This window comes from Ixodes scapularis, unplaced genomic scaffold (genome assembly GCF_016920785.2).
Source record: "Ixodes scapularis isolate PalLabHiFi unplaced genomic scaffold, ASM1692078v2 PGA_scaffold10__122_contigs__length_95168666, whole genome shotgun sequence".
NCBI classification, from domain to species: domain Eukaryota; kingdom Metazoa; phylum Arthropoda; class Arachnida; order Ixodida; family Ixodidae; genus Ixodes; species Ixodes scapularis.
In genome coordinates this window covers 62,586,897-62,599,176 of record NW_024609836.1, presented here as the reverse complement: position 1 = coordinate 62,599,176, position 12,280 = coordinate 62,586,897, and the positions used below count along the sequence as shown (strand labels likewise).

The 12,280-nt window shown below is 46.2% G+C and overlaps 1 protein-coding gene and 1 pseudogene across 1 annotated transcript; both read left to right on the top strand.

Annotated features, from left to right (window-relative positions):
- Positions 1 to 1,677: 1,677 nt before the first annotated feature.
- On the top strand, positions 1,678 to 2,485 carry LOC120841857 (annotated as a pseudogene).
- A 322-nt stretch (positions 2,486 to 2,807) lies between these two features.
- Positions 2,808 to 10,832, top strand: LOC121834789 (trypsin-1-like). The gene is made up of 3 exons (XM_042288574.1): positions 2,808 to 2,841; positions 6,662 to 6,795; positions 10,662 to 10,832. Exons 1-3 carry the CDS (start codon positions 2,808 to 2,810, stop codon positions 10,830 to 10,832), a joined length of 339 nt encoding a protein of 112 aa, XP_042144508.1.
- Positions 10,833 to 12,280: the final 1,448 nt, after the last annotated feature.

Genomic DNA, 12,280 nt, shown 5'->3' with positions numbered 1-12,280 from the left:
CGCATGTAACTACAGTCGCATGATGCTCTTTTGGGCGATTTAGCAAACGATGTATTTGCTAGTGTATGGTAGCACGAAAAAAAAATATAGAGAGAGAGAGAAAGAGGGGAGAAGGTGATTATTGAATTTATTTCATTAAAGTTAGGGAATGGGAAAGGGAAAAAGAGCTGGAGTCCCTCAACCTTCGCCTGTCCGGGGCGACGCCTTAACCGATTAGACCATCCCGGCCACTAATTTCGGCGAAATCAATTTCCGACCAGCTCTCTGTGTACTGTTTAGTTTCGAATTCGCTTAACTGGGTAGACGACAACCGTTGCTGATTTAAGGCCCGCGCTATTTCCGACATGCGGCAGTGACGCGCACGTCATGTCAGCTTGCGAATGTCGGAAAGGGCCCGTCTTTTAAGATAACTAGGGAACCACTCCTCCCTATAGGGACAGGCTGCACCGTATAGATAATGGGAATAAGCAAAGATTGACAAATGCAGCCGTAGTAATATTGTGAACGAAGAGGGGAGAAGGTTATTATTGAATTTATTTCATTAAAGTTAGGGAGAGGGAAAGGGAAAGAGAGCTGGCGAAAGATTGGGCCAGGAGCGGGGATTGAACCAGCAACCTTCGCCTGTCCGGGGCGAAGCCTTAACCAATTAGACCATCCCGGTCACTGGTTTCGGCGGACTCAATTTCCGACCAGCTCTCTGTGTACTCTTTAGTTTCGAATTCGCTTAACTGGGTAGACGACAACCGTTGCTGATTTCTCTCTTTCTCTCTCTCTCTCTCTCTCTCTATATATATATATATATGTATATATATATATATATCCTGGCCCAAATTTTCGCCAGTTCTCTCTCTCTTTTCCTTCACCTAACTTTGATGTAATAAATTTAATACTCACGCTCTTCCCTCTTCGTTTACAATATTACAACGGCTGCACTTATCAATCTTCACTCACTTCCTGTTTAAATTCGGTGCAGCCTGTCCCCATGGGGAGGAGTCGCTCCCTAAGTACCTTGGAAGACGGGCCCTTTCCGACATTTGCAAGCTGAAATGACGTGCCACGTCACTGCCGCAACGGCTGTTGTGTACCCAGTTAAGCGAATTCGAAACTAAGAGGAAGACAGAGAGCTGGTCAAAAATTGAGACCGCCATAGCAAGTTACCGGGATGGTCTACTCGGTTAGGGCGTCGCCCCCGATATGCGAAGGCTGCGGGTTCGTTCCCGCTCCTGGCCGAATTTTTCTCCGGCTCTCATTCTCTTCCCCTAACTTTGATGTAATAAATTCAGTAAACACTCTCTCCCCTCTTTGTTTACAATATATATATATATATATACATGAGACAAACGTTTCATGTTTCGCGAAACCCGACGATGATCCTGTTGTTAAGACGAACGCGTTATTACGGGGAGAGAAGAAAATCTCAACAAACGCCTTCAGAACGTCCCCCATGGATATGACTGAAAAGGCGAGACCAATTCTGTCGGAAGGTATGCCGATCACAGATGGGGTATTAAACGGCACAGAAGTAAGGGTGTTGAGGGACACCGGGAGTAACACCGCGATAGTGCGCCGGGAACTGTCAGTCCCGTGTTCTTAGTAGACGGGACGTGTCTGGTGTTGCCAGAGGCAAACATTCACCTTGTGTCGCCGTTCCTAACTGGACAGGTAACCGCTAAGTGTATGGAACGTCCTCTGTATGACGTCATTGTAGGGAATATTCATGGAGTGAAATACTTGACCGAACAAACCCTGAAGGAGGTGGCTGACGCGGAAGGTGAAATCGTCCCTGGCGTCGACGGTAGTATGCCGAGTAGGTTAAACCATTTTAGTAACGTTTGGGGTGCCAGACAACGAGGGGACGTGCTGCTCTCGCATTGAAGCGACACCGACGCCAAGGAGCACCTGAAAAGCAGGTCAACCACTCACGAGCAGTGCCTGGAGAAGAAGCTGCTCCAGCAGGTCTTCGACATGGAGCAGGAGGTGTACCCCAAGCCCTGCAAAGTGCTCTACGCAAGGCCGCGCCGCAAAAAGAGGGACCCTGACGCTCAGACAGTGGGTTCGCCACTGGGCACGACTGATACCTACCCCGTGCCGGAGACAGATCCTCACGACAGCGTCCCGGCCGAGTTCATCGAGGGCTACAGCCGGGCGGGAGCCGACCCTTCCGTCTCGTCCGGAGAGGACACCATGGAGCACGGAAACGGAGGGGCCAAGGAAGAGTGTCAGGATGGACGGCAGGAGTTCCTTGAAAGGCAAGTGGACCGGGGACAAATGACCAAGAAAAAAGAACTGCAGCTCGAGTCGAAGGCTCAAGCTCGACGAAGAGCGGCTGGCCTTTGAGAGGATCAAGCTTGAAGCAGAGATGGCGGTCAAGGTCAGGAGGCTGGACATGGAGGAGGAGGAGGAGCGCAGGATACGCGACGACACGGACAAGATGCACCTAGAGCTCATGAAGATGTTCGACGAATTAGTCCGGAAGGCGCTGTGATCGAAAACTGCCAGGAAACACTTCGTCGCGTATGAAGTGGTTTGGTACGATGGTGGGCATTATCACTGAGTGTTGGGGGAAGCGAAGTGGATTCATATCATTCTTCATAACGATTCATTCATTACGATTGAGAAGAGTGCAAAGTAGAATGGATTGTAATAATTTATGGTTAGAATTTTTCTTTAGTAATATACCTTGGGTTGTACATTTTTGGGAGCGTATTTTCAAGGAAATTCGAGAACATCTGGAGACGGTAAAACATATATTTAATAGAATGCGGCAAGCCGGTATTACGGTAAAACCCAAGAAGTGCGAAGTCGGTATGAGGACAATAACATTCCTGGGTCACGGCCTGGGTAATACAAAAGTTCCATGTGTATTTGTAGGGAACACATTGTGTTGTTCGGACAGAACACCATCCATTACGATGTCTAGACAATGCAAAACAACTTAACAACCGAGTGTTACGCTGGAGTCTGATGCTTCAAGAGTACTCGTTTCGCGTGGAGTACATTTAAGGAAGTGAAAATATGGGTGCAGGTTATCTTAGTAGGCTGCTATGAACTTGCGCACATCATCATGGTTTGGGTTTTTATTTTTGTGTGTGTGATTTCGTTTGGTACTTAAAAAAAAGAACTTAAACGGGGGCTCCTTGTAATGATGTGACTCAGTGTGCAAAAGAAAAAGTGTAAGTCAAACCATGGATCGGCTCGGAGGGACAACGGAAGACGACGAAGAAGAGAAGAGATGCGGAGTGCGTGCACGAAGAACGTGCGAAGGACTGGCCGGGAGAACGCGCGAGAACCGAAAGATACCATCGACCAGGGCAGTCGGCTGCTCGCTCCTGCAGGGGATCGGTGACCGAGTGGGCTGAAGCGCACACCCAGCTCGACGGGCGTGGAGCGAAAGCTCGCGCTGCAGAACCCAGGGATCCTGGGTTCGAGCCCTACACCTGCCCGTTTCAATCTGGATAAGCATCGTACCGGCGTCCGGTCGTGTATCACTACAGCGTGAGCACGTTAAAGACCCCAGGTTGGCAGTCGTACTGCACTGGCAAAATTCCTCATCTACAGTGTAAACCAGTGTCGCCCCTACTGGCAGACCAACCTTACGCTGTATAAATCACTAAAACGTCCAATTTGACTTTGACTTTGCTCGCTCCTGCTGTCTGACCAGGGGGGCTATGTTGCATGTTTTGGACTCCCAGGAGACTAGAGAGAAGGAAGTGACGTCAACAACGCTCTTTGGATGTTGATTGGTAGAGTCGCTGGTGACGCGTTGCGTGGTGCTGCTAAGATACGTTCATTCACACCTACGTCACTTCCTTCTCCCTAGTCTCTTGGGAGTCCAAAACGTGCAACATAGCCCCCCAGAAGCCTTGTCCCGGTGATGGCAGCGAATAGAAATCTACGCTCGCCGGTTTCGTACTGCGAGAGCACACGGTATGGTGACTCTTGGATCATCGACGGAAGCCAACCGCTCCCGCTCCTGACTGCCAGATACAACCGGGGCCCGACAAGGACAACTCCAGACACGAGAGCCGCTGTTGCGCACGGTTGTTCCAAGACATGGTAACTGTTGCGTTCCCTTTTCTTTCATTTCTTTAACTAAGTTTTCCTTTTTTTAGTATAAATATATGAACTCTTGATGTCTTTTGTAGATACATGTTTTATGAAAAACAAAGGACATGTGTATCTTGTCTATATTTAGTCCTAAAAAAACCTTGCTACAACGTAGTACTTATTGATGAGGAACGTTTGCCACGCAGTTATGCCTCAGTAGATGATTTAGGTCAGCGGTCGGCAACCTGCTGCCGGCGTGAAAGTTTTGTTTGGCCCCCTGCACAACACTAGAAAAGCATCGCCCCTGCTGCTTTCTCACACACTCAAGGACCACGTGGCAGTTTTGACCTGAAATGGGGTTAGACAGGAACAAGGAGTGCTTCCAGTTGGGATAGTCCGGAATTCCCAGCTTGGGCAGAGAACACCTTCCCTATCTTCTTGCACTTTTCTTTGCCTGTCCCCCCCCCCCCCCCCCCCTTCCCTTCCTCCCACCTACGCAACTTTGCGTCTGGCCCTCACTGGAGGGCAGATTTGTAACGTTGCCGACCCCTGATATACGTCTTCCAGAACAGTCCTTAAACTGGGATAATGCTTTTCTTAGGTGCAGGAATAGTAGAACGAATTTGGGAGCTCGGATAACTGTCGAGGGGGTTTGGGGAAACCCCTGGGTCCAAACGAGAAGGCGTGCTCGGTCACCGCCCTCCTGGGAGTCGTTACCGGAGGGGATGCTGCGGGCGCTTTACGAGAGGGCGCGCGCTCAGAAACCTCGGCGGTAGTGGAACGTGGCCGTCCCCGCCAGTACACCGCAGAAAAACTAAGAGAGGGGAAGAACAACATTCATGGCTTTCGAATTCACGACTCATAACAAATGCTTAGGTGTCATGGGAATTTCTTTTTTTTTTGCTCTACGTGTGAAGACAATTGTGATAATTAATTGAATGTAAGTATTTAGTACCTGTCTAAATATTACTTTTGACATGTGAAAGTTAAGTTTACGGGAACAATCATCATCTAATAAATCTTTTAGTCACCGGAGTACTCCCATTCCTTTAAACAGAAATCACTTTATTAATAGGAAATAGCATTATTAATTGGGGATAATATTTGGAAAAGCTATTTTAAAATTTTACATTGTAATATAGAACAGCGTTTCTTGTTTGACAGTTTATTTATGTCTGTAGCAGAATACTAGAAATGATCGTAATCGTCTAAACGAAAAGAAGTCCACCTTATCTACGGTGGAAAAGCGGCGAAAAATACAGAAAAAAGAAAGCCGTTCACAACTCCCTGTAATGCCGAATTAGAGCGCAGCTCTTGAGGAGGAGTGGAAGGTACGGAGAGGACGCTATGCCCCTCTTCCTCTCCTGCTCGGCTTCCATTTAGGGAAAAGTTTTCTGCTAGATTTAGCAGGGAATTGCCGTCCGCTAGATTTAGCGGGGAAATGTTTTCCGCTAGATTTAGCGGAGAAAATTCTTCCGCTAATTTTAGCAGGGAAAAAATTTCCGCTAGATCTAGCGGGGAAATTTTTCCGCTAGATTTAGGGGAACAATTTTTTCGCTAGACTTAGCGGGCAAATTTTTCCGCTAGATTTAGAGGGGAAATTTTTTCGCTAGACTTAGCGGGAAAATGTTTCCGCTAGATTTGGCGGGAACTTTTTCGGCTAGATTTAGCGGGGAAAGCTGTCCCGCTAAATTTAGCGCGGAAAACTTTCCGCTAGACATAGCGGGGAAAGTTTTCCCGCTAAATTTAGCGGGGAAAATTTTCCGCTAGATTTAGCAGGGAAATTTTTCTGAAAGATTTAGCGGGGAAATTTTTCCGCTAAATTTAGAGGGGAAATGTTTCCGCTAGATTTAGCGGGGAAACTTTTCCGCTAATTTTAGCGGGGAAAATTTTCCGCTAGATCTAGCGGGGAAATTTTTCCGCTAGGTTTAGGGGGGAAATTATTTCGCTAGATTTAGCGGGGAACGTTTTCCGCTAGATTTAGCGGGGAAATTTTTCCGCTAAATGTAGCGGGGAAATTTTCCCCCTAGATTTAGCGGGGGAAGTATTTCGCTCAATTTAGCGCAGAAAATTTTCCGCTAGATTTAGCGGGAAAATTTTCCCGCTAGATTTAGGGGGAATTTTTCCGCTAATTTTAGCGAAAAAATTTACCCATAATGCCCCGCGCGGTTACGGCGACGGTGACGGCGACGCCGACGGCAACGCCGCTCAAACCCGAAACGGGCGCCTAAAACCTGCGCTCTACAAGACAGAAAGAAAAATAGAGGGCGCAAGCATACGATGGTACACTTTTATGGGTATGAATTCGGTGATTCTGTTTTAATAATAAACAGTACGAAAAAAAAAAAAAAAAAAAAACGCTTTTAGACCAGCAGAAAATGTTGTCCTTTGAAAATCTGAAGTAATCGGAAAAGTGACAGTTACTTTTTCGCGTAACGGACAATTACTTTTCACAGTTAAGTAATAAAGTAATCTAATTGAAACATTTTCGACCAAGTCCAAGAGTAATTGGAAATGGAAGTGATCACTTTATTATAGTAAAGTGCACAAAGAGTGTAATGTTTATACTGCAAATCAAGCCATCCCCCCCTAACCTTTTTTATTTTCATTTTAGGTGGGAGAAAACCAGACTTTTTGCGAGCTGTCGTCGTTCCTGTGAAAAATAACAGGGAGTGCTACGGCCGAGAGATACCCTTTTCTCCGTCAGCCATGTTTTGCGCTGGCGCCCCCGGACGAGACTCCTGCACGGTAGGCTGGTTTCTAGCTGGAATCAAGTACCGCCGTTGATTACTATGCGTAGCCACGACCAGCTTAAAAATAGCAAGGCTTGTAATGTTCAGGTTTCTTGCCTCGTGATTCTTTTTTAAGGGATATCAAAGGCTGATGCCGCCATCTGATCGGTTGAAAAAGAATAAAGCCCCGCCCCGCATTTCTAATGCTCTGAAAAGCTTTACTACATATTGAGAAAAAAAAAAAAACGCTAAGAGAACATCATATTTAGCGGTAGAAACAAAAAGAGAGAATGAGAGAGTCAGTACGTAAATAGTGAATGGATACATTCCAAATCGAGTAAACGGAGAAAAGATTAATAATCATTTGAATGTTGCGGTCCACAACCGAGTGTACTATCTCAATATACTCCATTTAAGTACAGGCACAGCCAACACCCCGAATTAATGGAATCAATCCAGCGGCGTAAAAAGCGCAAGTCACTGTGCCTTTTTTGTTTATAAATAAAGGACGGCAACCAACCAAATCTTAATGAAAAGAGACCCTACGTTTCGGGGCCTACGCGGCTCTTCTTCAGGGGTGAGGAGCGGTATTTTTTAAATCTTTTTTCAGGGATATGGTGGAGCTCGTTGACATAGACTGTTGTTTATGATTGGTTCATCGATGATAGAACACGTAGAGAAACATGACGAACAGTAGGATGGTGTGCTTTTGACGTTGTCTCATAGATACCATCAGCTGGTAGCGTCGGCTACGTCTGGACTTAAATGGGCGCTCAAGTGGTCTTCTAACGAAGAAGCTTGCTTTTGACGTCATATTGTGTGTTTGGTGTTTTGTGATTAAAAAGGACAATTTCTAGATGGCAAGACGTCCTAGTAAACTCCGGAGCTATCTAGATATTCGCACAAGGGTGCGGCTCTCCTCTTTCTCCCGCTCATGGCTTTCACACCACTGCGCACAACTATACACCAACTCTACTTTGTAATGTCAATCTGCGGTGGTGGCGCTTCGGGCACACTTCCGGCCCTGGGTGTGGGCGGATGTCGCCATGTTGGTAGTTCATCTGCTGTTTTGTTTTGAAAGAAACCAGACTAAAACCTGCCTTCTCGCCGAAACACCGCGACTGGAGCTACACCAAAATCGTCGGAAAAAGTATCAAAATCAGTTTTCACTAGTTTGTTTTGCCCGCCCAGTTCGTCCGAGGACGTGGGTAAGGCCATGAAAAGGAAAACAAAAAACAAAAACAGACGCCGTCGAGCCACAACAACTTGCGTGTGAAGCGGTTTTATATAACGGAGACTTGTGGTCGTCATTTTTTTTTTTGTCAACAAAAGTCTTGAAAAACCGTCAAGTGGTTTTGACCACCGGCAGAACACGTAGTGCGTTTTCACGTTCAAAGGGTCGTCTGATCGTTCAAACTGTCATTTGCTCTTTCAAATTCGTCTGCTTGTTCAAACCTTCGTCTGTTCGTTAAAATTTCAACCGCCCGTAGACGACAGGCTGACGAGGTAATTTGGATAAAAGTAGCTGCAGGCCTCAAAAGTTTTAAATTTAAAGGACGTTTATGGTGATAGGCTCGGTATAAACGAGAGACACAAGAGCTGCATTCACAATAGATACAAGAGGCTGCATTCAAAAAGCTTTGGTATATAAAACCGCTGCGCGAAATCCTCACGCATTTCTTCGAGAATCAGCGTGGCGACAGCAGCGATTTTGGGTTCATTTTGTAAAGTGTCGATTTGAAGCATTTGAGACTAAAACACAAATTATGGTATTGACCATCGTGTTTAAAAGGCGCATTTTCTTAATTTTTTTTTCTGGAGTGCGTAAAAGAGTACTTTTGAGGCACACCAGAGAAAAGCTATACTTTAAGACGCCATCAAATCCCCAGATTGGGGTTTGCTTTGGCAGTTATGGCTCGAGCGTGGCACTTGATTTGGCATTCCTGCGGCGGATCAGAAAGAAACAAAACTTTGGCATGCCTAAGGTTCGCCGAAAACCGAATATAGTTAGACAAAGTTGTTCTGCACTAACAAACACCACCGAGCAAAACCTATAGTGTGGATTACGCCTAAAAAAAAAAGAAAAGAAAAAGATGAGTGGCGCTCATGTAAGGGATAGCTTTAATCTGAAATTTATTAGAATGTCCACAATATAAAAAAGGGTGTAGTCTTAGTTATATGTTCCATATAATGCACCTCAAGACTTAAGTTCGAGGCACAGCTCACTCCCATCGAATTAAAGGTCCCAACTTTTACGAGGGGCGTGATAATGGTGCGATATAACATATTAAACAGCTTAAGTACCGCCTCAAAGACTACAAAAATTAAAAAAAAACTGTTTTTTTTGCAGTATGGCAAAAGAAAAAAACCTTTTTGTTTTGTAGACAGTAACATGGTGCCTGAGCTATTTTAATAACTGAATAAAGGGTTAAAAAGCGCGAACAAACGAGGACAAAAAAGAAACACGGACGACAGGACAGGCGCTTCACTCTCAGCTGGTTTTTATTAACACCATTGTCACCTATATATACACATTGCCCAAACCACATCGGATTCAATCGCGACAATCAGAGCCAACCTTCCAGAAACACCATCTCACTCTGGAGCAAATACAAAGACGGAGCGCTGACGCAATTGTTTTCTTTCTTTTTTATGTAGAATGCCTGTATAATCTCTCTTTCCGTTTTTTCCTTTGCCTTTCTTAAAAACTTTGTGCCAGTCAGGTCAGGTTTACATCCACATCTCCTACAATGGTCAGCGAGATGGCCCCCCGCGTTGTTGTGCACACACAAATTATGTTCACGTGCTCTATCATTGAAGCAGCGCTCAGTCTGCCCAATGTAGACTCTGCCACAACTTGTGATAGAGCACGTGAGATAATGATAGAGCACGTGAACATAATTTGTGTGTGCACAAAAACGCGGGGGGCCATCTCGCTGACCATTGTAGGAGATGTGGATGTAAACCTGACCTGACTGGCACAAAGTTTTTAAGAAAGGCAAAGGAAAAAACGGAAAGAGAGATTATAGAGGCATTCTACATAAAAAAGAAAGAAAACAATTGCGTCAGCGCTCCGTCTTTGTATTTGCTCCAGAGTGAGATGGTGTTTCTGGAAGGTTGGCTCTGATTGTCGCGATTGAATCCGATGTGGTTTGGGCAATGTGTATATATAGGTGACAATGGTGTTAATAAAAACCAGCTGAGAGTGAAGCGCCTGTCCTGTCGTCCGTGTTTCCTTTTTGTCCTCGTTTGTTCGCGCTTTTTAACCTTTTATTCAGTAATGAACCAACTAGCCCAAACCCAAGTTCTAATGCAAAATATTTTAATAAGTTGTTCCACTCGGCTCTCAAGCCACTCGCGAAAGTTGGTGCCTTCGGTTCGACGTCGGTGCAGTGTGCGTCGAACTGAGGTTTTGGGTTGTATTATATGGGACAAGGGGAGTAAGCACTACGCCCCACATTTCCGAGAGTGCATATACATATCTTTAATGCGTATTTAACGTATATTAATGTGTACTTACTGTGGAATTTGTTATTTGTGTATTCTAATAAATTTCTGTGAAAAGGTACGCCCTGTCCTGTGTGCGACTCATCTTTTTGTCCTCGCTTATAGGCTTATTCTTCAGTATGCAGGAATCATCACCTAGCTTAACTCGCAGTCTATATTTATAGGCCCAAGTTAGGCCCTTACGTTTGCTGCAGCTTTGCCAAGTTAGGCGCTTCTCTGGCTTGTTACCTGAGTACACATCATCACCGGAGGAGAAAAAGAGAGAGATAGTTTGATAAGAATACGGAAGCAACGGGGGCTCTTTCTGCTATTGAATTAAAATGGGCGGACAGATTTCATCACATTTCTGAACACGCTCTTTTTCACTGTGCCTAGGATGACTCCGGCGGTGCAGCCATGCAGCATGAAGAGGGACATACAGTGCAGGTTGGAATAGTATCATTTGGTCAGGTCTGCGCACAGGATCACGGGTATTACACTCGGGTGTCGAACTACATAAATTGGATTGAACAGTTCATCGGGAGCCTGCAATATGCTGACGTCTAGAAATTACTTTTTGAATAAAGGACCATTTTTCGGGTTACTTCCACGTTTATACAAATGGACCGACCTCACTATGCGTATTTAACGTACCGCCTGACTGCGCGTTATTACGTTTCGCAAGACTTACATGAGACGTCCAACGAAGATTTTCGTGGAACTGTACACCTAAGAACTTGTATTCGGAAACCCGTTCTAAAGATCGGGACTGGAATATTAATTCACTGGTAAGATTTATTGGTCTGTTAATTGAAGAAAAAACAATATACTTTGTTTTATTCACATTTAGAAGAAGCTGATTGGCATCTAGCCACTTCGACAAATTTTCAAGCCACAGCTTTATAACAGGAAGAAGAGATGATAGGTCTTTAGACGAGTAAAAAACATTCGTATCGTCAGCATAGAGAACAATGTGTGGAGTTTGAAGAATGAAAACAGTGTCATTAATATTGTGACGGTTGTAAGAAGAGGGAGAAGACGTCACGTCGGGGACAAGCGGGGAACAGATTGGGGCAAAGGACACGCTTAAATAAAAGCGTTACACTGGTGTCAGAAGTGGGATCTTCAGTGAAGACGCCTTCTGCCGGCACGCATGGACCTTCCTCGACAGCCTGAGGATGAGATCCCGCGAACCGGAGAAGCCATCGCGCCCCGGCCGGTTCCCGACTCCATTGACCCTAACCTTCGAACTGAGACTTCATCGGCCATTGAAGCCCTGCTGGATGCCCACCACCAACGGACTGCCCAGGAGCTCAGGCACAGAGACGCGGCCCTTTTGGAGGTTCTGTCGAATTTATTCGAACGAATATCGGTCGCACTTCCTGATGGCCTGCGAGCGCTGGTCCAGCCAGGACTTTCGCAGGCAAGTCCAAGTTATCTGCCGCCAACATCAGTGACGACAAACGTCGCGTCGACTATACCTTTATCTGCTCCACGCCTTAAGCCGCGGCCATTGCAGTTTGACAGCACAGGCACATGGTCTACCTACGTAACACAGTTCGAGATTCTTGCTAAAGCCATTCGCTGGACCGAAGAGCAGCAGGCACAAGTACTTGCAGTAAACCTCAGCGGTCCAGCGTTGCAAGTGCTCCACCACATGCCGCCTGAATCCCGTGGTTCGTACACCTTGCTGGTTCAGGCGTTAGAAGAACGTTTCGGCGATGGGCCTCAACGTCACCTTGTGGGTTTCTTTTACGGAGGAGGTCCCTCTATTCTAATACTCCCGCCCGATCGGTATGCGCTTCGCCCGTCACCCAGGGAGTGACATACAGCAACGAGAAGGCAGCGAATGGGTTTACTGTACCTCTCGGTTGCCCGTCGTCGAGAGCCGGTAGTCCGGGCCCGCCGACCCTTGTTGTCGCCCGTCGATCAGAGCTCACAGTCGGGGTCCGTGTCCAGGCCTGCGGATCGCCTTTCCCACGCCAGCGCTGCGTAGGCTGTCTGTCCCGGGCAAT